We start from the raw sequence: 24577 nt of genomic DNA on the forward strand, positions 1-24577 counted from the left end.
TATAAGTGTACTCTCCATGCCATTATCTACATCATTGATGAAGATATTGAACAGAACTGGACCCAGAACCAATCTCTGTGGGACCCCACTCAATATGCCCTTCCAGCTTGACTGTGAACCACTGATAACTACTCTCTGGGAATGTTTTTCCAACCAGTTATGCACCCACATTATAGTAGTTCCATCTAGGTTGTATTTCCCTAGTTTATGAGAAGGTCATATGAGACGGTGTCAAGATATACTATACCTACTGCTTCCCCCATATCCACAAGGCTTGTTACCCTGTCAAAGAAAGCTATTAGGTGGTTGTTGCTATTATTTGTTCTTGACAAATCAATACTGACTGTTATTTATCACCTTATTATCTTCTAGGTGTTTGCAAATTGATTGCTTGAATTATTTGCTCCATTATCTTTCCGGGTACTGAAGTTAAGCTGACTGGTCTGTAACTCCCCAGGTTGTCCTTATTTTCCTTTTTATGGATTGGCACTATATTTGCCCTTTTCCAGTCCTCTGGAATCTCCCCCATCTTCCATGACTTTTTGAAGAGAATCATTAATGGCTCAGATATCTCAGTTATTGTATTAGTGCATATCAGAGTAGTGAGTCAACAGGTCTGGCAGTTTATGTACTGTAGGGTTTGGTTTGGTTTTTAAATTAACAATACAGGCTGTAAGGGCAAAACTTAAGCCCATTTATATCAACAGGAGTTTGCTATTAACTTAAATGGGACCAGGGTTTCACCCTAACACTTCTGCATTTTAACTGTTGATTTTTTAAAAAATATATTGCACTTTTTACCTTGGGATTAATCCTAATCAGAAAGAAACCTTTTCACAGAAGTATATTGGTTTGTATAAAACTTCATTCAGGAGAGGTTTCTTAGGTCCAGGACAAAATTCCGGGTCAAAACCCAGAGACACAGACTCACCCAAAGAATAGCTAGTAGCCCAGTGGGTAGGGTACTCACCTGGGATGTGAGGAAGCCAGCTTCAAGTCCCTGCTCTGCCTGACTTAGTGCAGGAACTTGAACCTGGGTCACCCACGTCCTAGGTAAGTGCCCTTCCTGCTAGGATAGTCTGTTTGTGTCCCTGTTTGTTTTTTGTTTTGTTTTGTTTTTGTGAAAAGCTTCAAGAAGTCCTATCCCAATGTGCAATGGGAAGCATTTCTGAAATCTCAAATTTTTACAGGGCTGGAAAAACGTTTTCTCCCCAGCTCTAGTTTACAGTTTACAGGCCCGAAAGTATTTATACCAGCCCACCAAAGTTTCTGTAGCGCTGGTGAGTGTTGAGTTACAGAATTTTAAAGTGAAGGTGTCATCTGATTTAACATTTATAGTTCCAAAAATTTTGCTGCTCTTCAGTATCAGACATGTAAAACTTAAGGCCAAGGGTTTCAAAACTTGAATGTGTAAAGTTAAGCACTCATTTCTGGAAATCTTGGCATTAGCTTCAGAGCTCTTTAAGAACATGTTAGTGAATATTTGTACCTCCTCAATGTTTCCCTCTTCCAGAGACATCTGAGAGTCTGAGTCTCATGTTGTTGTTAGCGTAAACAGTTTGTTTCCACGTTGAAGAAGAGCTACAATGGTCCAATTATATTGAAAAAATGTTGACTTTATGCTTTTTTCCCCTAAGTCTTATATTTTCCTCCACTTAATGGTGCTGTGGTCATTCTGAATGTGGAAACAGGGAATTGCTCAAGATCGCAGCAGTAGCATGAAACTCCAAGGTGCTCTCATTTTCCTAGGAGAGGAAGAAAATTTGTGTTGTGTATTACCAAAGTTATTAAAGTCAATTTATTCAGACTTACCATCTCTCTTCCCCTCCCATTCCTACTATTTTAGCAGCCAATATTCTAGAATTCCTAAGAGTTAAAGATTAATGTTTTCAAAGCATTAGCTGAAATTCCAAGCCTTCAGACCACTTCCAGCATTGAGTCTAGCTCTAATAGTTTTCAGATAGAAGTCAATAAAATCAGATCAGATTTGAGGTGGAGTTGTTAAAAAAAAAAAAAAAAAAAAAAAAAAGATATGATAATAGGAATGATAGACTTAATTTAATATTCTGCATCTTGCACACTTTTGAATTATTTGATTGTAGCTCAGAGGTTGGTATTTCAGCCCAGCAGTGCTAATTTCTCTCTGTTTTTTATGGTACACGAGGTGCATGACTTAATATAGATGGTCTTGAACTGGCATCCAAGACAGCATCTGTCTCTGCTTCCTTGTGTACTTATATGGTGTCTCATTTACATTTCTGTTCCTGAGCTCTAGGACTGCAAAATGAAGATGATAAACTGTGAAATGGACATCCTATAATTCAGATACACTTATATGTTGCCCTAAAGTATAGTAATATAAAGTATGCTGAAATATATGAAAAAAATAAATATTTTCTTCACACTCTAAATATGAATTAGAATTGTCCAGTAGTCAAAAACAGTATTCTACAACATATTGTACTATAGGCCAAATTTTATAGGTTTATCAGTGTTCAGCCAATCTGGTAATCTGACTGGTTGACTATCTGAGCACGTATCCCAACTTGTACTTTTCTGATACAAAACACCTGCATTTACTGCAATTCCATTCTCAGAAACACTACTTTTTGTAAAAGTTGTAAGATTATAAACTCATCCTTAAAATTCCTTTCTTTAAAGAATTTTACACGTTCTTTTTAAAGCTACTCGTATTTAAAGTGACAGCAATGTGTTTGGCTGTCACTTTAAATAGAACAAACAGCTCCTGCCCTGAGCATACAGGGTGAAAGACCCAGGATGATCAGATGCAAACGCACTGGGAGACGGAGAGGATGGCAGTAATTTAGAATGTGGTGAAAGTTAGTGTTAATTGCAGTAGTGATGGTGTAACGTTGATGTGGGTTAGCTTTGTAGGCTCAGCTGATAAAGTGTTTATTTAGGAGAGAATTGAATGAAGAGAGGGAAGGAGCACAGTGGGATAAGTAGATAATTCCAGGTATAGACTATTAGAGGTTTGTAACAGGGTCTCTGAACTTGGCAAGGATTTTATTGATACATCTAGAAACAAGTAAACAGATATGAATATTGTTTTACTTCTTGTTTTCCAGGTCAATAACTTTGACATCAGCAACGTGTCCCATAACCATGCTCGAGCTGTTCTTTCCCAGCCCTGCATGGTGCTGCATCTCACGGTGCTCCGAGAGAGACGATTTGGAAGCCGGACACACAACCATGCTGACAGCACTTCGCTGCGAGAAGACGGCTTTCAGGTGACGCTGCATAAACGAGACTCCAGTGAACAGCTTGGCATTAAATTAGTGCGCAGAACAGATGAGCCAGGAGTTTTTATCCTCGACCTTTTGGAAGGGGGATTGGCTGCTCAAGATGGCAGACTCTGCAGCAATGACCGGGTACTCGCAATCAACGGACATGACCTGAAACATGGGACACCAGAACTTGCTGCTCAGATTATCCAGGTAAACTCTAATGGGGTACTTTATTCAGTCTGAAACTTTAAAATTTATTATATGTCAAGACACTTATTGTATGTATCGCCAAATTTCACCCCAAAATGGCATAGTACAGTTCAGAACAACTTGTGTATTGTGCCTAAACTGTATAGTGGTTTTGGCAGATGTTACTCATTACTAGTAGCTGAAAGCCTGTGCTGTCGCTCAGGTAATTTTATAAAGATGTGTGTGTTTAAAAACAAACAAACAAAACAGTTGAGAACTTAAAAATTGGATGGAAACAGACTGTGAATCCCAGTGATGATTGAACCTAGTGATATTCCAAACAAAAAGATTTCCCAGCCATGATTTTAGCTAATTCCATTTCCTTCCCACTGACTCAACAGACTTTCTAGGCTTCAGAGTGATATTTGGGGTTATTGTATGGGGGTGATGTGACGGATTCCCCCCAGAGTGGCACCTGGAACTGGGGTACCACTGAGCCCGTCTGATCCACCAGCCTGGGTTCCCTCTTGCACTATGGTGCTGTGATAAGTTGCTAAGCTCTCCAAGCTTGCTCTTTCCCCAGCATACACAGAGGTAGGGAGACACCCAGCTGCAGTTTCACAAAGATGCTGAGATCAGCTCTGCATGGGAAGGCTCAGCTAAGGCACCTCCCAGTTGCTAAGGCACGCACCCCCTCTGGAGTGTAAATCCAAAATTATACCATCTTGCACTGCACAGGGAACTGTACAGCGTAAGCTCATAAAAGTCTCCCCTCCCTCAATGTGGAGAGAGAGATGGAACAACTTTCTGCCCCAAGTTATAATTTTTACACACCGGTTTTAGACAAAACAGAAACAAGTTTATTAACTACAAAAGATAGATTTTAAGTGATTATAAGTGAGAGCAAACAGATCAAAGCAGATTATCTTAGTAAATAAACAAAACCACAAACTGAGCTTAACACACTAGATAGGTAGAATATGAATTAGCAAATTCTCACCCTGAATGTTAAAGAGGCTGGCAGATTCTTAAGGCACAAGGTGCCTTGGATTTCCCAGGTTTTCATACACAGGCTAAAAATCCCTTTAGCTTGGGACCATCACTTCCCACAGTTCAGTCCTTGCCCCTCAGGTGTTTCCAGGTGTGTTGTTGTAGGGAGAGTGAGGTCCCACCATGATGTCATTGTCCCCCTTTTATATCTTCTTCCCACTTGCTGGAGAGCTCTTTTGCTGTGATGTGGGTCAAACGGTTCCCATTGCTATCTCTGAGAGGTTTCTATTGTACACGGTTCCTGGGGTAATCCTTGTGCTTGTGTGCATTTCCTCAATAAGCCATTAACTTTGTTTGTCCTTTTTACTGTTGTACCTGAAAGGCTGCTTTTGGGTGTTTTTCAACCTCACAACATGTTTCACATGCCTCACATACATAGCCAAACTTCATAACTTCACATAGGACGGTAGCACATACAATCCAATGAGATATTAATGTCTAGCAGAACAAGATTTTTAGAATGATACCTCACAAGGCAGACTTTGCACAAAACATATCCTAATTACATGACAGTGGTGAATATTGGGGTGCCAGGTGTCACAGGTGGTTGCATTGATTTGTGTGTGGGTTGTGTTGGGCTGGGAGAGTTGTGTGGGTGGCAAATGAGGGGTGTGTGCTGCATTGAGGGGTAGTGGTGGTGATTTGCATGCTGGTTGTGTTGTTGTGCAGAGGGGTGGTTTTGTTGATTTGTTGGGGGTTATGCTTGGAGATTTGTGTTGGTTTGTGCAGGTAGTAGTTGGGTGCGCAGGTGTGGCAGCTGGGCCAAGTATCTGTGCAGTCTCCCTCATACAGCCAATGAAATTGTTGCATGCAAATTACCTGTGGAGTAATGATGGTGACTGGTTGTGTTACCTCTGTTATTGCAATGGTCTGGGTCTCTTGGCATGGCATAGATACATGCCTTTCTGGTGTAATTTGTGAAGTCAAAATGGCTGAGAACTTAAAAATTGGATGGTAACAGACTGCAAAACCCAGTGAAGATACAACTTGCTGATATTCTGTACAAAAGGAGCTCCAACCATGCTTGTAGCTGATTCTATTACTTCAAACTGACTTTACAGCCATTTTAGGCTTCAGAATAACACAGAGCGACATTCCTGGAATCTTATAATATAGTTTTATAGAGTTGTCACATTCCGGTGTGCAATCCAGACTGGTAAGAGGTTGTGTCACTGCCTGCCCCCTAACACTGGGTGCCTCACAGTGCTTTACTGATGTAGCTCCCAAACTAGGCCACTCACAAACAGGCAAACAGCATGCAGGCAACACCCTGAGTGTCTGTGTTTAACTACAGTTCTGACCCTAGCAGCATGTCAGCAACACTCCAGTCACATTCTGGCTTCCACCAGCCTTGGTTACTCCTTGCAGGGTGGCCCCAACACATTCCCAATCCCAGATTTTCCCCCAAAAGATGTGTTCTGCACTGTCCATCCCTCTCTTGGGCAGTTCAGATATTAGAGGTCCATTGCCTTTGTAAATGCTCAATATGCAACAGTTTGCTACTTGAACTGGAGTTACCTAAACAGTTCAGTTTAAACACAACACTGGATTAGTTTTGATTAAAAAAATAAAATAAATTTATTTAACTACAAAGAGAGAGATTGTAAGTGAGTACAAGTAAAAGACATTAAAATCAGAAATGGTTACAAGAGAAATAAAGATAAAACGCTTTCTAGTAGCTAAACTTAACAAGCTAGACTTGGTTCAAAGTAAAATTCTTACCACAGGTTTCCAGCAACATTGCTGACCAAATTCACAGGTTAGGATCCTCCCTTATGTCAAAGGGCTGGCTCCTTAGTCGACTTAGGTGAGTGAAAGAGATCGAGAGATGCCTTGGGGTGTTTTTGCCCCTCACTTTTATAGTCCAGTCACCCTCTGAAGTGGATTCTTCTGAGGATTACCCCTCAAAGCAAAGTTTACTCAAACAGTAAAGAAGGTGATGTGGAGGCTGGTGGTGAAGGTGGCTCCATGCTCTTTCTTCCCTGTGCGTGCTGAAATGCAGATTTGCCTTGTCTCCTGCCATTTCCCCCTCATGCTGTTTCAAGGCTCCTGTTTACTTCTTAAATGTAAATTGAGGTAAACACACATTCCTTTGCCTAGGATAGACCCATTTAACACCTTTTGCCTAGTCAGGCCCCTGTGAGTTTGAACATATGCTAACATCATAATACAGGGGGAATTCATAACTTCACATATAATGTTGCTACATGTATTTTACCATGATATTATTGACCAGCAAGTTATTAGTTTTCAAATGATACCTCACAAGGCATATTTTGTATGATTGTTATTACAATGGTGTGTAGGTGTGAATACAGTGGGTGTTTTCAGTCACAATAGTGCAAAATGCACTGCAGACACCCACCCCCTTTTGGGGCCTCAGACGAAACCTAGAAATTGAACCGATGTGGCCAGAAGTGAAAAGTGTGTTGGCCTCCTCCAGTGTGTGCCATAGCTTACTGAAAGTTATAAGACTATTCATATGTATAAGGTGATCTCAGTGTAGTCTGGAGTCTAATAGAAGAAATCAAGGAAGATCATGATACTGTGTACTTATCACTCTCTCTATCACTAGATGTCAAAAAGCTTTATGAAAGTAGGTCGCATTGTGCCTCAGTTTCCCTATCTGTAAAATGGGGATTAAAAAGGAAGTAACTTGCCCAAGGGTCACATAACCAATCAATGGCAAAACTGGAGGTGGGGGCGGGGGTCTGATTCTAAGCCATGTACTCATCCAGTAAACCACCTTACCTAAACACTAGGACTATGTAGAATACTGTTGTTTACTATTTGATTAACTCCATACTCCAACAGCAGTTGGAGACTTGTGATACTGGTGGGGGTTATTTGCTTGGATAATTTAAATTTCATCTTAAATATCTCTTGTAATTAGGAGGAAATTCTAATAATCTTGTGTTATTTTTTTGTCAGTTTTTCAATATATTGAGATTTTGAAGAGGTCAGATTTCTATTTGGAGATCTTGGTGTTGGGATTTTGGAATATTAGGGTAACCATTGAGTTTTTGCATAGTCCCCAAAACTACACAGTTTGGTGGTCTGATTATATATTCTCTCCAACTATTTCAACAAATTTTCTGAATCTGCTTACAAAGTTAGTTATTCTAGGTAAATAATTTGTTTTTAAATATCTATTAAGATTTGAAACATTGAGTAGTTTTGAAAACTATAAAATCATAATCTGTCAGTGTACTCAGTCCATTTTCTTGTTATTATTTCCTTGTATTACCAAAGTGCCTGAAACTGAACTGAAACTGGGGGCTTCGTTGTGCTAGGTGTTGTATGTACACATAGAGACAGACCCTGTCACAGAGTTTACAGTCTGAACAGACAAGAGAAAGGGAGAGAAAAGAAAGTATTAATATCTCCATTTTATAGATGGGGAACTGAGGTAGGAAAAAATAAATCACTTGCCCAGCATCACACAGGAAGTCTGAGGCTGTGCCAGGAATTGAACCCAGATCTCTCAAGTCCCAGCTCAGTACCTTAGCCACGAGACCATCCCTCATCTCTTAATTAATAACAATACAGTGAGAACTTTATTATTATTTTCATTTTGCACATCTGTCCCTCAGGCTAGCGGGGAAAGGGTGAATTTAACAATCTCCAGACCAGTGAAATCGCAGACAGTCGCTATTCTCCGAGAAGCAGGGACTCATAACAGCAGCCAGCACCAGGCGCAGCAGCTATTCCACAGCAGACACAGTTCGCATAAGGTTAGTGTTTCTCTCTTTCTCCACTTGAAAAGAAAATGTACTAGCATTTGATGGTATTCAGATTTGCTGGTTACAGCGACACATACAAGTCTTGTGAATGAGATAAAATTGTAGCTCTGGAATCGTGTGTGGGACAGTGGGCAACATGTTACCACCATGAGGAAGGATTGCCATTCAGGAGCATCCTTTGGACTTCTGCTGTGCAAGCCATTGAACTGCAAGACCCCAGGAGCTGGAGCATATCCACCAGCCATATAATATTCCTGGGAGCATTCTGCGCCAAAAAATTAAAAATTCTGCAAAATTCTGCAAATTTTATTTGTCAAAATAACACTACATAATCACGCCAGTTTCAATTATTTTTGGTAATTTATTTCAAAATACCTGTCAGCAGGCATGTCTGTAACAATACAGACACACAAAAATTCCCTTGGGAGTAGAGAGATAAAGAAACCCCTACGACAACCCAGTTCCTGTTTCTCTGCCCCCTTGCGCCCCCCAGAGCCCAGCTGGGGGGCCAGACCCCCCCCCCCAAAGCCCTCCGCCCCAGAGCTCAGCCAGGGGGCCAGACACCCACAAGCCCTCCACCCCAGAGCTCAGCCAAGGGGCCAGACACCCACAACCCCTCCCCCCCGGAGCCTAGCCATGGGGGCCCCCCCAGCCAATACACCCACACTCCGCGCCCCGCCTCAGAGCCTAGCCACGGGGCCCCCCTGGCCCAGATACCCACACCCTAGAGCCCTACTGTGGAGCCCCCCCTTCTCCAAACACCCAGGGCTGGCTCTAGGTTTTTTGCTGCCCCAAGCAAAAAAAATTTTGGCTGCTGCTACTCCCCCCCCCCCCCCCCCCCAACCCCCCGCCACTGCACCCTCCTGCCGCCCCAGCCCTGGGTCACTGGTAACTCGCTCCCAGGGCGGGTCATTCCGCAGGAATTTTGGATGTGCACAGAACACAGACAGGATTGGTTCCCATATGGTTACGGAACTGCAGTAAAGTGGAACAATTTTCAGCTTGTGTGATTGAAGGCTATCTGGATGCATATTATAAGACTGTCCTACGTAAATGAGGAAAAGTTGAGGTGCGTTTATTATTCTTTTGTTCCATTCTTTGTTTCTATGGGGAATTTGCCAATGCAATATCACTGTCTTCCTTTTAAACAAATAAAACTAAAACTTAAAAAATAATAATAATAATAATAATAAAAAAAAAAGCAATGGCTGTTGAAAATAGCAATTCTAGTCCTAATAACCACTGGGAAGCATTTCTTGCTCAATTTATTCTACTTTTTCTACAGCAAGTTACAGTGGATCAGTATATTTGATTTGGGAGAAATGAAGTAACAGCTGCTCAAATTGAGCTTGAGCACTCCTGAATTTTGAGGGTGTTCAAATCTGGAAGGCAGGTGCTGGATTCCCTTTCTGAATATTAGCTAAATCTGGAAAAGAAAAGTCAGTTTCTGCTTCCATGACTCAGAAGTGTAAATCCTCCTACGTGCCTGGTACTGTATCTAAAGCTGCCCAGTCTAGTAGAGCCTCCCCTCCCTTACTTTTCATTTTAAATTCTAGTGGGATCCACGTACCTGCCTTGCTAGGCTTCAGATAGAGAGGTGCAATGTCCATTTAGTCCACCCAATTCTTTCTTTGGGGGAGAGCCAAGGGCTGGGGCAACAGGAGGTGCGGGGGGGAAGAGCCCAGGCTGGGGCGGCAGGAGGTGCGGGTGGGGGGGGGGGAGAGCCCAGGGCTGGGGCGGCAGGGGGTGCGGGTGGGGGGAGAGCCCAGGGCTGGGGCGGCAGGGGGTGCAGGTGGGGGAGAGGCCAGGGCTGGGGCAGCAGGGGGGTGCAGGTGAGGGCCAGAGCTGGGGCAACACAGGGGTGCGGGGGGAGCCCAGGGCTGGGGTGGGGGGCGGCAAAAAACCTAGAGCTGGCTCTGTCCCTACCATTTACAGCAAGCTGCAGCATGAGGTTTCAGTTCCACACTCCTTCCCCCTCCCTTTCCTGTTAATTGCGGCCGAGGGAATGCTGGGAAATGTAGTTCTTTCCCTGCTCCAGGGCTGGCTCTATAGGCAGGGAGCTAACCAACGAACTACAGCTCCCAGGGCTCCCTGTTGGTTCTCCGCTCCCATGCTGGATTCTTGCGCCCCTGCAAATTTGCCGCCCCAAGCACCTGCTTGCTTTGCTGGTGCCTAGAGCCGGCCCTGCAAACACCTGTCCTCCTCACCCCCCAGAGCTCAGGGATCCAGAGGGAGAAACAGCCTGATGCTCAGTCCCAGGCTTGCACAGAGTTTCCTGCACGCTGCCCTCTCCTTCCCTCAGGGCATGCTGGGATCAGCAGCTGCCAGGAACCCTCTAGCTCCCACCGTCTCGCCTCCCCAGGTGTCTCCTATGTGCAAGCTGGGCTCTGCCAGGTCCAGTGGAGGCTAGCACCATTTCTGTAGGGGAAAGGAAATTCTGCGCACTCGTTAATTTCTGCGAAATTCTGCATTGTGCAGTGGCGCAGAATTCCCCCAAGAGTAATATAAACAGATTGTCATTGCCTGTGGTGGAAAAAGTCATGTTTTCCCTTCCCTGAATCAAAGGAAAGAGAGCTGTGGCTACTGCATGGGTACTGGCTGGCTTATATTTTATATGATGGGGTGAAGGACAGAATGAAGAGACTCCATGAATCTAGTGTGGCATTATGCAGAAGACCTACTACAAAAATAAAATACTGTTCAGAGCTTATGCTTCAGACATTTTGGTAGTTTCAAAAATATGACTTCTGGCTCTTCAAATTCAATGACTCATATAATCACCTAGAGTATCAGGCCTTTAATAGGCCTCCTTGATATCCTTGATATCCTTTTTCAACAAACGGTGTTGATAACCGAATTCAATCTCAGTCACTTAAGTTGTGAGCACTTTAGGTTTTTGCCAGAATTTTCTTCCAAAAATGTGAGAGGTTTCAGAAAAGGGCCAAGGGGGTTTCATCATATAGTTCACCTGCACTCCTCTCTTAAGCCGGGGTCTTTTTTGAAGTTTTTTGTCTTAAAGAATTTTGTTTACATAATTGTACAGCACCAGCAAGTAGATGGCCACAAAGCCTGATGGAATTAAAAATAAGCTGCATTTAATATGTGTACAGTGGTATGTGTCTGCCACTCTACACAATGCCAGAAGTGGTTTAGTATTAGTGGGAATATAAAAGGGTACCATTTTTTTCATATGTGGGGAGGAGGTGATATAACTGCCACTGGAAGATTAACTGGTGTAATTTCTTATTTCTGTATTTTTAGCTTACCTCTAAATCTTCTGTAGATTTGAGATGATCAGTGGAGGTAAATGTGGAATGCTTTGAATATATCACTAAGTACATGAGGATGAAGGCATTTAAGCAAATAAAATACATTTGGGCTTGTCTACATAGGCAAGTTAATTTGGATTAAGGTGAATTTAAATTGGAATAGCTATTATAGAATAACTCCCTGTGGGGACACACTTATTCTGGAGCAAGAGTGTTTTATGCTAAATTAGTCTAATCTACTTCCAAAGTGGATTAAACTGATTGGGAATAAAGCAATCTTATTCCAGAAAAAGAATGTCCACACATGGAGTTAATCAGGATAGCTGTTGCAGAATAACTCCCTGGGTAGACAAGCCCTTAGTTCAGGTTTAAACCCTCCTGATGGTGTGAAGCCAAACATAGGTAAACCTGATTCTGGAGACAAGCTGCAAAAGAAAAAAAAATTGCATATATAAAAATAAACTGTTTAAAAGGTGTGTCGGCTTGTGACCCTTAAAGTACATATGCTTTTTCATTTCACATTGAGTCTGTAGAGTTTGGTCCATATGATACTTACAAAAATGATGCACTTAGTAAGTGTGACTTCCACCTAAACATCAAAGTCCTGTGTTTCTCAGGCCTGGTCTACACTAACCCCCAAATTCGAACTAAGGTACGCAACTTCAGCTACGTGAATAACGTAGCTGAAGTCGACATACCTTAGTTCGAACTTACCGCGGTTCAGACGCGGTCCACACGCGGCAGGCAGGCTCCCCGTCGACTCCGCGGTACTCCTCTCGCCGAGCTGGAGTACCGCAGTCGACGGCGAGCGCTTCCAGGATCGATTTATCGCGTCCAGACCAGACGCGATAAATCGAACCCGGAACTTCGATTGCCAGCTGTCGAACTACCGCGGTAGTGTAGACCTGGCCTCAGTGCCATGATGCTAGCCATATGAACATATGGATTTTGTGCAGCAGCACCAAAACTTGGCATTGCAGATCTTCAATGTCCAGTGCAGTGATATCCTCTCTAAGCATATTGTAAGTAAATTAGAAGTGAGATTTAAAAAATGGATGCTTAAAGTTAGACTCCTAATTCATATTTGGGTACCTAAATAAATGGCTTGATTTTTCAAAAGTGCTGATCACCTGCAGCTCCCATTGAAGTCAATAGGGGCTGCAGGCAGGGCCGTCTCAAGGAGGGTTCGGGGCCCGGGACAACCCCCGCTGGTGAGTGCAGGCCTGACTCCCACTGCCAGCACCAGGCCCCCTGCTAACCCCGGCCAGCCTGGCCCCCCGCACCCCAACCCCACGCCAGCCTAATGCCCCCGCACGACACGCACACAGAGCCGTCCCTAGGGTTCGGCTATTCGGGGGGGCAGCTGCGGGGCCCCCAAAAGTGCAGGGCCCGGGGTGGCTGCCCCGATTTGCCATACCCTAGGGACGGCTCTGGCTGCAGACTCTCTGTACCTTTGAAAATCAGGCTGCTCTCATTAGCTACCTAAATATAGATTAGGAGCCTACTAAGCATCAATTTTGAGTTTTTTTTAAATAAAGTATCTTTTGTTGTATTCTTGCAGATTCTTTCCCAGTGTATTGCATGCCAAGAAAAGCACATTACTGTGAAAAAAGAACCACACGAATCCCTTGGAATGACAGTGGCAGGAGGCAGAGGCAGCAAAAGTGGTGAACTGCCAATTTTTGTTACTAGCGTGCAACCTCATGGCTGTCTTGCAAGAGATGGCAGGATCAAACGAGGTAGGATTTGACTCAAATGGCAGCATGTGCATCTTTCAATTATTCTGTTCATGAATTTGTTTTGTAAGGTATCAGAGTTTCTCAACAGATGTAGGGTAGCAATGATAAATGCTTCTCTCAAATATTCCACTTATGGAAATTCAGTGTACAATCCCACTCTTTCCCCTGGCTTGGGAAATGGTTGTGTAAAGTTGACTGTAATCCCCCTATGAGTTAAGAATCTTGTCTAGTGTTTTTCACTTCAGTACACACATCCTATTTTTGGTTTTGGTCACATTGGTTGGGCCCTGTAGCTGTCTGAGAAACCACTTCTGTCCTTGTGTAATATCTTCAGTACCCCAGCTAAACTGATCTGTTCTGATCACAGGTACCTTGTTTAACTGTGCTAATAGTAGGGCATTTTCAGCAAGTGACCGTCCTTTCTGTAATTCACTTTCCCCATCCTTTGTCAGACCTAGACTGAGCTTGCTGATCTTCGGGACAGGGCATCTGTTATCCCCGGCTTTTGAGAAAGGAATCGGGTAGAGTATTGGGGGGTGGGAGCAGGTGTGGGGTGGATGACGTTGGTAATCCTGCTGCGATAATGCTTAAGGTACAGCCTGACATTTTCCTGATTTATTTTTTGTAAAATGTTGTACATGCGCCTAAATCATATAAATACGTAATGCAACCCCATGCAATACTGCACTGACTTAGAAATCCTATGGGCCCATTCTGATATAAGGGGCAAAGTCTGAACAGTAACTGAAGTGTGCAAATTTAAAATGAGGTAATGGAGGATATTTTTCATGACAGTGTAAGGTAGGAACATTAAATGCAATATACAAATGTGCACAGTATCTTTTTCTAAACATTATTTAAAAATCCATTTGTCGAAGCAACACTTGTGATTTTCTTCCTTATGTGATGTTAAAGCTGCAACTGCAAAAGGAATTAGCCTTCCCTGCTATGCAAGTTTCTGGAAAGTGATTGATTCTCATATCTTGTGTAACTGAGTCCTGGATTTTGCTGATTTGTTCTGCACTGCAGCAGCAGCAATACTGTAACCACTCAGTCAATCAGAGACTCTCTCCTTCTTTTAAAATATTCTCAAGGAAAATCATTTTCAGCAATCTTTGTATTTTTGACTCTTTCCAGATCATTATAATCTTTTTACAGATGCTCTTGCGTCCTCAGAGCTGATTTTTCCTTATTAATCTTTCCAGTGATCCCTGTTTTGTCTTTCCCAATTGGCAAAGCACAGACATGCAGTAGGATTGAAGTGTGCATGTGGGGAAGGAAGTGGGAGTACTCTTTTCATGCCCCACTTGCTGTGTTACCTTCTGCAAGACTTCCCCTCTCCCTCATTGGGTACATTACACCTTTTGCCGTTCCTTTTCCCCCTTCCCTTTAAACCCTGAGGGACCACTATGAGGAATGGGATACATTAAGAAAAGGAACACAAAGCTGGAAAAGTCACACAAAAAATCCCTAATGGTGAGACTAGTTTCCAGAGGGAGTGGTGAAAGCTCCAGTGTTCAAGTCATTTAAATGTGGACTGAACAGAGCACTGGAGGATATACCATAGAGGTCAGCTCTATTCTGAGGCAGGATCAGTGCCTGACCTAATAGATCATTTCCACCTCTGATTTGCATGATAGCAGAGCACGCTAGCCAAGCATAGTGTTTCTGTTTCTGCTGAGATATGCAGCGGTGAAATAGTTTACGCATTATAATGTTTAAATTGTCCGTATGAGGCTGTAGAGTTAATACACTGCAGTTCACAGCTCTGAGAGTTACTGTTTCTGACTGTCTAGGCCCAGGGAGATAACACATTGACGTGAACAGACACTGAGTAATGTGTTATAAGTACAGGCCAGGTATTAGCACAGGAAAACAAGTATTCAATAGGCCACATGACTTACACTCTTATTTATGCCTTTTAAACAGGTGATGTGTTGCTGAATATTAATGGCATTGACCTGACCAATCTAAGTCATAGTGAGGCAGTGGCTATGCTCAAAGCCAGTGCTACCTCTTCAGTGGTGGCACTCAAAACATTGGAGGTTCAGATTGTTGAAGAACAAACCCAGACTAATGAGGAACAACCAAGCACAATCAGCGAAAATGAATATGATGCTAGCTGGTCGCCCTCATGGGTCATGTGGCTGGGGCTTCCCAGGTACTAGTTAATGAATGATCTGTTTAAACTCGTGTTTACACTGCTGTTATAATATTAACTCTTGCATTTGGCTGTGTCATTCTCCTGACATTTTTCAGTTTGCTATAAAATATTTGTGTGACGTACATAGGGCTGAAGCAATATGTTGAAGGGTTTCTTTCTTATACATGCGTTCAGATACAAGAACAGTTCATTTTTAGTGGGGATTTACTTTATGTTGCTGCAGCAGTTTTAATTAATATAATGTTAAAACTGATTTAAACTCTAAAGCAGAGAACAGCTTAGTTACAGTACCTGCTTCACCCTATTGCTGCCAATCTATTGCAGCCACATTCAATTTACAAAGGATTGTACAGCAAAAGTATCCTGTTAGCCAGCCGGAAGATAGAAAACACTGATTATGCCTTCAGAAACCTTGGGAAAAGTCTAACACTAACCAATTCAATTCCCCCGATGAATGTAAGCTGTCCTTTTCATCCCTAAGTTAAGCCCGAGTTTTAAACAGGAAACATAGAGCGCTTACCCAAATCACCCTATATTAATATAAAAAACAAAGTTTAGAAAGGCAAATGAATAACTTCATAGAATGAAGATGTGGCGTATTGGATCACAGAAACCCCCTTGGGAGCTGCCACCTAATGTACCAAGACTACCCCTGCTCCTGTTTTCCCTGACAGCTCAGGACTCCAGCACCTGTCTTGCTGAGCCAGATACTCCCATCTGCTCCAACACAGACCCAGGGTCTGAATTACTTGCCCCAAAGCTGCAGGTTTACCTGAAAACAGCTCACAGAAGTGTGCTTGTCTTTAGCACTCAGATGCCCAACTCCCAATGGGGTCTAAACCCAAATAAATCCGTTTTACCCTGTATAAAGCTTATGCAGGGAAAACTCATAAATTGTTCGCCCTCTATAACACTGATAGAGATATGCACAGTTGTTTGCTCCCCCAGGTATTAATACATACTCGGAGTTAATTAATAAGTAAAAAGTGATTTTATTAAATACAGAAAGTAGGAGTTAAGTGATTCCAAGTAGTACAGACAGAACAAAGTAAGTCACCAAGCAAAATAAAATAAAATGCGCAAATCTATGTCTAATCAAACTAAATACAGATAAGATCCTCACCAGTTCCAGAATGCTCCCTTTTACAGGCTAATCTCCTTTTAGCCTGGGTCCAGCAATCACTCACACCCCCTGTAGTTACTGTCCTTTGTTCCAGTTTCCTTCAAGTATCCTGGGGGGTGGGGGGGGGGGGTGGAGAGGCTCCTTCTTTACGCAGCTGAAGACAAAATGGAGGGGTCTCCCAGGGGTTTAAATAGACTTTCTCTTGTGGGTAGAGACCCCCTCCTCACCCTGTGTAGAATCCAGTCACAAAATGGAGATTTGGAATCACATGGGCAAGTCACATGCCCATGCATGACTCAGGACTTGCAGGTAGTAGCCATTACCCACATGCTACCTTGAACGTCCTCAGGTAGACTTCTTATGTGGATTGGAGTCTTCCAAGCTCTTTTGTCTGTTAAGTGCTTCCTGATTTAGCACCTAATTTGCACATTCCTTTCCCAAGAAGTGACCAAATGTTCTAACTAAGGCTACTTAGAAATCTAAAGGCTACTTAGCAATTATACAGCCAGTGTTCATAACTTTGAACACACAAATGGTGCCTGCATACAACTAGGATGAACATAACCAGTAGATCATAACCTTTACATAGATATGTTACTTTGCATATGTAGCAAAAACCTATTCCAGTTATATCATACATACATTTATAAGCACCCCCCATAAAGCTTTATGGGGTACACTGTCCCAGAAGGATATAACCTTCACTGATCATTGACTTTTATCACACAGGTCTTAGGCACATATGCAGAAAGAAGTTAGAACAGATCAATCTGCATTCACAAATCTCACACATATAATTCAGAAAACCAGCCACCACTCTATCAAACACAAATACACCCGCAGCAAACCCACTTCCTTTTCCTAACTTTTGGCCTGACTGATATCACCAGATTTAACTTCTCATCCCATTCTTCACTCTCTGGTAGCTATATCGACAAACTGTGGGCCTAATTCTGGGAAACACTTACGATCAAGGATCGTGCTTAATACTGTGCATAGTCCTGTTAACTTCAATCACACTGTGCACAATAGTAAGGGTTTCCAGGATTACACCCACGGTTTGCGGATGTAATCACAGAGAGCATGTAGAATGTGATGGTAACAGAATGAAATCCTGAAGTCATCATCATAGCAGATTGCTCCAAAACCACAGCCAAGATCGTTGTTGTCACTTATCTTGAGTAGTTCCTCTGGAGTAGGGGATGTTGACGGGGCACTGTGGTAGGGTTCAAGTGTTTTGCCTAGGCTCTCCACATTCACAACTGGAGTCGTTCCTCGGCTTCCACTTGGTCATATTGTCATCAGTCTTTGCCACCTCAGCTCTCACTCAAGTTAGAATACACCATTGTTTTCATTTGAGGTCAGTAGCTGGAGGGAGTTGTTCTGAAAGAACCAGGTTCTCCAAGATCATCGACGTTTCCCGCCATTTTGTTACTCTGTAGCCTTCCACAATGGTATTTTGGGGTAAGGGACTTAGAGGCAAAGCTCTTTCTGGACTTCAGCTTCTTGGGTGGTGGAATGTGTCCATTCAGTGGCTGTCTTGAAACATGCACCTGTTTTTGTGTCTCCTTTTTACTGAAGGCATCCCGCCTCACTGATGGTGATGCAATCCCCGCGAGGCAGTATAGCGACAATGTGGGAGTCGCTCTCAAAGTCCCTCTGATGATCCTACAGGATTGATTTGAGTTCAGTATCAGTTTTGTGTGCATGGCTCGAGCGTGACCATACATGGGGTCATATCAGATGCATTCACATCATGACCCATGTTAATCTCCCATTGCAACTAACCATGGGAGAAACCAAATCTGACAGTCAGCATTGAAACCATAATATAAATCTAAAGTGATTATAACTACACACAGTAACAAGCCACTTCCCTTGGTAAAAAGGGCTTTCAGGATCAGGCCCTCATTGATTTCCTCTAGTTTTTTCTGTACAAGATGTCTGTATGTAACTTCCTGTAAAACAGTCATAATGTCTTGTGAGTTATACAGCTATAGTAAACTGCTTTCAAATCTGATAAATAACTCTGCTTAACAAGAGCTGGCAGTCATTTATTGCTCACATACTACAAACAACCGTATTTTGCTGCTAATTATGTCTTATATGCTACAATGCATGGCGCAACATGATTAATGTAGAGAAGCAATGGTTAGGCATACCTCAACATTTTCTGCTTCTCTGGATTTGAATAAAGATTTTCTGTGAAAAGAAAAATATTCTTTAATTCAACACTTTTGCATATGCATTACCACTTTTAAAAGTGTGGTGATAGTCAGGAAAGTGACTCTCATATATATATATATATAGTGTGTGTGTGTGTGTGTGTGTGTGTTAGGGCTATCGATTAATTGCAGTTAACTCATGCGATTGACTCAAAAAAAATCACAATTTAAAAAATTAATCATGATTAATCGCAGTTTTAGTTGCACTATTAAACAATAGAATACCAATTGAAATGTATTAAATATTTTGGATATTTTTCTACATTTTCAAATATATTGATTTCAACAACAACACAGAATATAAAGTGTACAGTGCTCACTTTATATTATTTTTTATTGCAAATATTTGCACTGTGAAAATGATAAACAAAAGAAATAGTATTTTTCAGTTCGCCTCATACAAATACTGTAGTGCAATCTCTTTATCGTGAAAGTGCAACTTACAAATGTAGATTTTTTTTTTTAATATAACTGCACTCAAAAACAAAACAATGTAAAACTTTAGAGCCTACAAGTCCACTCAATCCTACTTCTTGTTCAGCCAATTGCTAAGACAAACAAGTTTGTTTACATGTACAGGAGATAATGCTGCCCGCTTCTTATTTACAGTGTCACCTGAAAGTGAGAACAGGCATTCACATGGCACTTTTGTAGCCGTCATTGCAAGGTATTTACGTGCCAGATATGCTAAACATTCGTATGCCCCTTCATGCTTTGGCCACCATTCCAGAGGACATGCTTCCATGCTGATGATGCTTGTTAAAAAATGTGTTAATTAAATTTGTGACTGAACTCCTTGGGGAGTTTTGTAAGTCTCCTGCTCCGTTTTACATGCATTCTGCCATATATTTCATGTTATAGCAGTCTTGGATGATGGCCCAGCACATGTTGTTTGTTTTAAGAACACTGTCATTGCAGATTTCACAAAATGCAAATAAGGTACCAGTGTGAGATTTCTAAAGGTAGCTACAGCACTCGACCCAAGATTTAAGAATCTGAAGTGCCTTCCAAAATCTGAGAGGGATGAGGCGTGGAGCCTGCTTTTAGAAGTCTTAAAAGAACAACATTCAGATGTGGAAACTACAGAACCCGAACCACCAAAAAAGAAAATCAACCTTCTGCTGGTGGCATCTGATTCAGATGATGAAAATGAACTTGCGTCGGTCTGCACTGCTTTGGATTGTTATCGAGCAGAGCCCATCATCAGCATGGACACATGTTCTCTGGAATGGTGGTTGAAGCATGAAGGGACATATGAATCTTTAGCGCATCTGGCACATAAATATCTTGCGACACCAGCTACAACAGTGCCATGTGAATGCCTGTTCTCACTTTCAGGTGACATTGTAAATAAGAAGCGGGCATCATCATCTCCTGCAAATGTAAACAAATTTGTTTGAGCGACTGGCTGAACAAGAAGTAGGACTGAGTGGACTTGTAGGCTCTAAAGTTTTATATTTTTATTTTTGAATGCAGGGTTTGTTTGTTTTTTTACATAATTCTACATTTGTAAGTTCAACTTTCATATAAAGAGATTGCACTACATTACTTCTTATGGGGGAATTGAAAAATACTATTTCTTTTGTTTTTTACAGTGCAAATATTTGTAATAAATAAAGGGAGCACTGTACACTTTGTTTTCTGTGGTGTAACTGAAATCAATATATTTGAAAATGTAGAAAACATCCAAAAATATTGTAATAAATGATATTCTATTATGATTAATCACAATTACTTTTTTTAATCACGCAATTAATCATGATAAAAAATTTTAATCGCTTGACAGCCCTAATATATACATATATATAAATAAATAAAAAATATGGCACATTTTTACCCAACAGATTTTCTCTTTGTGCATTTTTCAGTCATATCTCCTGTTTTATACTACTTGTTTCACTACTGTAGGTATTTCAAAGCCAATACGGCTACTCAAATGCAATCTGAATTATTTATACTCAGTTTTTTGGATGATGCAAAAGGCAGTCATCTGATTGCAAAATTTTAATTACTGGTAGTGATGAATCAGGAAGAGGCAGAAAGAAGACAGATGGATTTTCAGATCCTAAATTCAAGATGGAAAATCCTAAACTGACAGAAAAATCATCTTTCGTTTTGCAAATAAAACATTGGATATGGAAGCTGGTGGGGTGTGGGGGGGGGAGGATAAATATAAAACCCCACAACATCATTTTAGAAGTGTCACTTTCTAGATGTAACTGTATTTAAGCAATAATTCCAACAGTACATTCTTTATGTTTAATACTTTTTTACCTCCAGAGGTTTTTTTTGTAATTTTAAGCACACAGTAGTAAAGATGGTTAAATATTACAAGATGATTCATCCTGGGAACACTGTTAATTACCATCCTTTACCCACCATTACCCCTTCTCTTTCGTGCTTATTGCAGTGATGCGATAGAGCAAGTGTTGCACATAACGTGAAAATATTTACATGGCATGTGTTTTTCTCCTCACCCCACAGCAGCCTACATAGCTGCCATGATGTAGTGCTACGGAGGAGCAATTTAGGAAGTTGGGGCTTTAGCATCGTTGGTGGATATGAGGAGAATCACACAAACCAGCCTTTCTTCATTAAAACGATTGTTCTTGGAACTCCAGCATACTTTGACGGAAGGTTAAAGTAAGTACTACCGCATCTTTTTAAATGATATTAGAAGTTGGATGGACAGTGATGCTAAGGCATATTGCATGAAGTGATTTGTTACATTACATATAATCCTTGGGCCACTGACTGATAGCCAGTGTTTCTTGGGAGCTGGCCAACTCCCTATAGCAGCTTGGCAAGTCTACTAGGTGCAGTGCTGAGAAGTCAGAAGGATTTTTGGCTGGGGGAAATGGGATCAGTCAGAACTTGTGGGAGCATCTAGTCCCAGTCATTCTTCCTTCCCCCACCTTTCTTTGGAAACACGTTTCACCATCAGGCAGTAGTGCTGATTTGACCCATCTCCCCCATCACCTCTACTGATTCCTTGACTCCTCCATTAGGCCAAGACCCAGCCTGGGGGGGAATATCTTGCCCAGGATTTGGAGCCGGGAAGTGAGCATGTTGTATAATGCTCTCTGCCTACTTTGAGGAGGATTACGAAAGCTAGAGGAGCTTCATTTTATAATAGAGGCGTGGGGAAGCAGGTGGAGAAGAGGCTAGAGCAGTATCTAGTCAAGATCACTGTGAGAGGCAATCAACATGCAGGGTCCAATTTTCAAATATGGCACTTTAATAGGATCCCCAAATATGGCATTTAGGGTGTTTGTTTTGGCTGAATTTAGGGTCCCTCCAGATGCAGGATTTGAAATGCCTATTAAAGATTCCCTCGTTTGTAAATTGAACATCACGAAGGTTTGATAATATGAGTAGAAGATTGTACCATATTTGTTTTACATACAGGGTAGATCTGAATCATGATGATTACAAATTAAGGAAGGCTTAATCTATTTTCAGAACAGCTTGATGCATGTTTCCAATGACATGGCAGTGACTAGAGGCCATCTTATGACTCAGATCATAGCAATAGCTAAGCTGCTAAGAGTGATACTCTGTGGTTTTGGGAGCTCTGTATGACTCTTGGAGGTTTACTACGTAATAATCTCTGTATTTCTATTTCGTTACAAAGTGGCTTAAGAAGAAAATTCGTTTTATAATTTTGCATGCCTTATTCCTAAGAATGGGGTTTCCCTGCTCATATACATTATGACTGTATACCAGGATCCTAACAAGTTTTAAAGGCCCTTGAATATCAAATAAAATAACATTCTCAGGCTCCTAAGCATAGTGTATTTTTTTTTGTTTTATGGTCCTATACATTACTATTTTTATTTTAATATACAATTACATTAAAAACAACTATATTAAAAGAGCATTGAGTTCTTGACTTTGTAACCTTAAAAGTTAGGAAATGTTCTCCCCCTTCACTCTGCTCCTCACCACTCTGAGTCAGGCTGCTTCCTCCTACCCTGCCTATATAGGAACAAAAGGAATATTGAGAATAAAAGACAGAATTCTGGTGTCCCCTACAGTCAGAAGATGCAATTGCAGGGAAAAATAACAGGAGTACTTGTGGCACCTTAGAGACTAACAAATTTATTAGAGCATAAGCTTTCGTGGGCTACAACCCACTTGCAGGGAAATTACTCCTCATCCCCTGCAATGCAGTGCTGGAGCATGCTCAGTAGCCCTGTGGGAATAGAACATATATTGTCAAGTCACAGATAGGAGCAGTGTGGGGATAGAGGCCTGTAACCTAGCCCTGCCGCCCAGGGTTGAAGTCCTTGGGCTTCGGCCCCGGGCGGTGGGGCTCGGGCTTCGGCTCCAGGCCCCAACAACTCTAAGCCAGCCTTGGGGCTGGCTTTTTAATGGGGTTGCAACCCACTTTGGGGGGTTTCAACCCACAGTTTGAGAACCGCTGAGATAGAGCATGCTGAGTGCAGAAAGAATCTAAAGAGAACGTAGCTGGTAAACTCAAACAAGTGTCTATCAAGCATGTACAAACTGAGATTTGTCAGATGTTTATAACTTGACCAAATTTGGGCAAATTTTCACATGGATGGCAAAAGGTGCTTTCCCTGCCTAATTTTAAATCTCTGCTCCAAAGCATGGGGACAGTAGATCTCAATGAAATGGTTGTAGGAATTTTTTTAACATGGGCAAAACAACGTATTTTCCCCTAACCTCATTTTCGGAAATAGATGAGCCATTTAGTTGAAACTTTCCTATATGGACACTTTACCAGACTTAACCATTCAAGCTAAAGTTTCCATGGGGGGGGGGGGGGAGAGAGAGAGAGAGTGTGTGTGTGTCACTTTACCAGACTTAGCCATTCAAGCTATACACACACCCTGAGGCAGACATCTGGCATAGGAAACTTTATCTTGAATGGTTAAGTTTGGTAAAGTTATAAGCAACTGAAAACAGGGTCTTATGTTGGAAAGTGTTGAGCAATCTTAACTATAGGTGTCACTGCTTTTGCCAGCTACAATAAATGCATATTATATGTAAATGTGTGTTATAACCCTATAAACATGTATATGTTTTTATCATATAAACATGTATATTGTAAGTCTGTCTAGATATGTTTTTATTATCCCCTACTTAACCCTGGTAAATGATGACTTTTTCTCTCTCCCTCTCCCACTCTTGCATCAATCCTGGTATCTTTCCACAGGCAAACTCTTAAAGCTAGTGTTGGAATTACGCCAGAGTTGAACCCCAGGGGTTCAAGAATTCCCCATACTAATTACAATGGGAGGTCAGACTTCATTTTTTTAATTGAATGCTTTTAGCTCTTGCAGCTGAACTCCAAGTCCAATAGAAACCTGAGGCCCTAACTGTGAAATGCCATCTGTTACTCATTGTTGTGTTAGAGTTGTTGTGCACCATTTTTCATCAGCTGCTTTCCATTTTGTTTCCTTTTTTAGGTGTGGTGACATGATTGTCGCTGTAAATGGACTATCCACAGTGGGCATGAGCCATTCCTCACTAGTTCCTATGCTGAAGGAGCAGAGGAACAAAGTAACTTTGACTGTTGTTTGCTGGCCTGGAAGCCTCATATAGATTTGTAAAACCGCTTTGGTTCAAGCAGATGATTTTCTACGTGGCTGGTATAAAGCCTCCATTTTTTTTCTACTGATACAGCTGGTAATAAGCAGGGCCAAAAACTGCTACATTCATTTTTTTAAAGGGGGGGATTCTCAATCTCTTTACTGTACGTATGTTGCCATCTTGAAACAGCCATATCTACCGAATTTGTTGTGCTCATTGTTTAAGAGCTGGCACATGCACGTTAAGATGTTATTGTCATTAAGCCTTC

At 41.8% G+C, this 24577-nt stretch overlaps 1 protein-coding gene across 1 annotated transcript in view; it reads left to right on the forward strand.

The window, feature by feature from the left end:
- LNX2 (ligand of numb-protein X 2) overlaps positions 1-24321 on the forward strand; it is a 41649-nt gene extending 17328 nt beyond the window's left edge. Inside the window, exons 4-9 of the mRNA XM_065421073.1 lie at positions 3090-3458; positions 8081-8221; positions 13061-13238; positions 15168-15399; positions 21235-21393; positions 24186-24321. Coding sequence (XP_065277145.1) covers positions 3090-3458; positions 8081-8221; positions 13061-13238; positions 15168-15399; positions 21235-21393; positions 24186-24321 — 1215 coding nt within the window. The remainder of the gene's footprint in view (positions 1-3089; positions 3459-8080; positions 8222-13060; positions 13239-15167; positions 15400-21234; positions 21394-24185) is intronic.
- The last annotated feature ends 256 nt before the right edge of the window (positions 24322-24577 follow it).

Source organism: Emys orbicularis, chromosome 1 (genome assembly GCF_028017835.1).
Source record: "Emys orbicularis isolate rEmyOrb1 chromosome 1, rEmyOrb1.hap1, whole genome shotgun sequence".
NCBI lineage: Eukaryota > Metazoa > Chordata > Testudines > Emydidae > Emys > Emys orbicularis.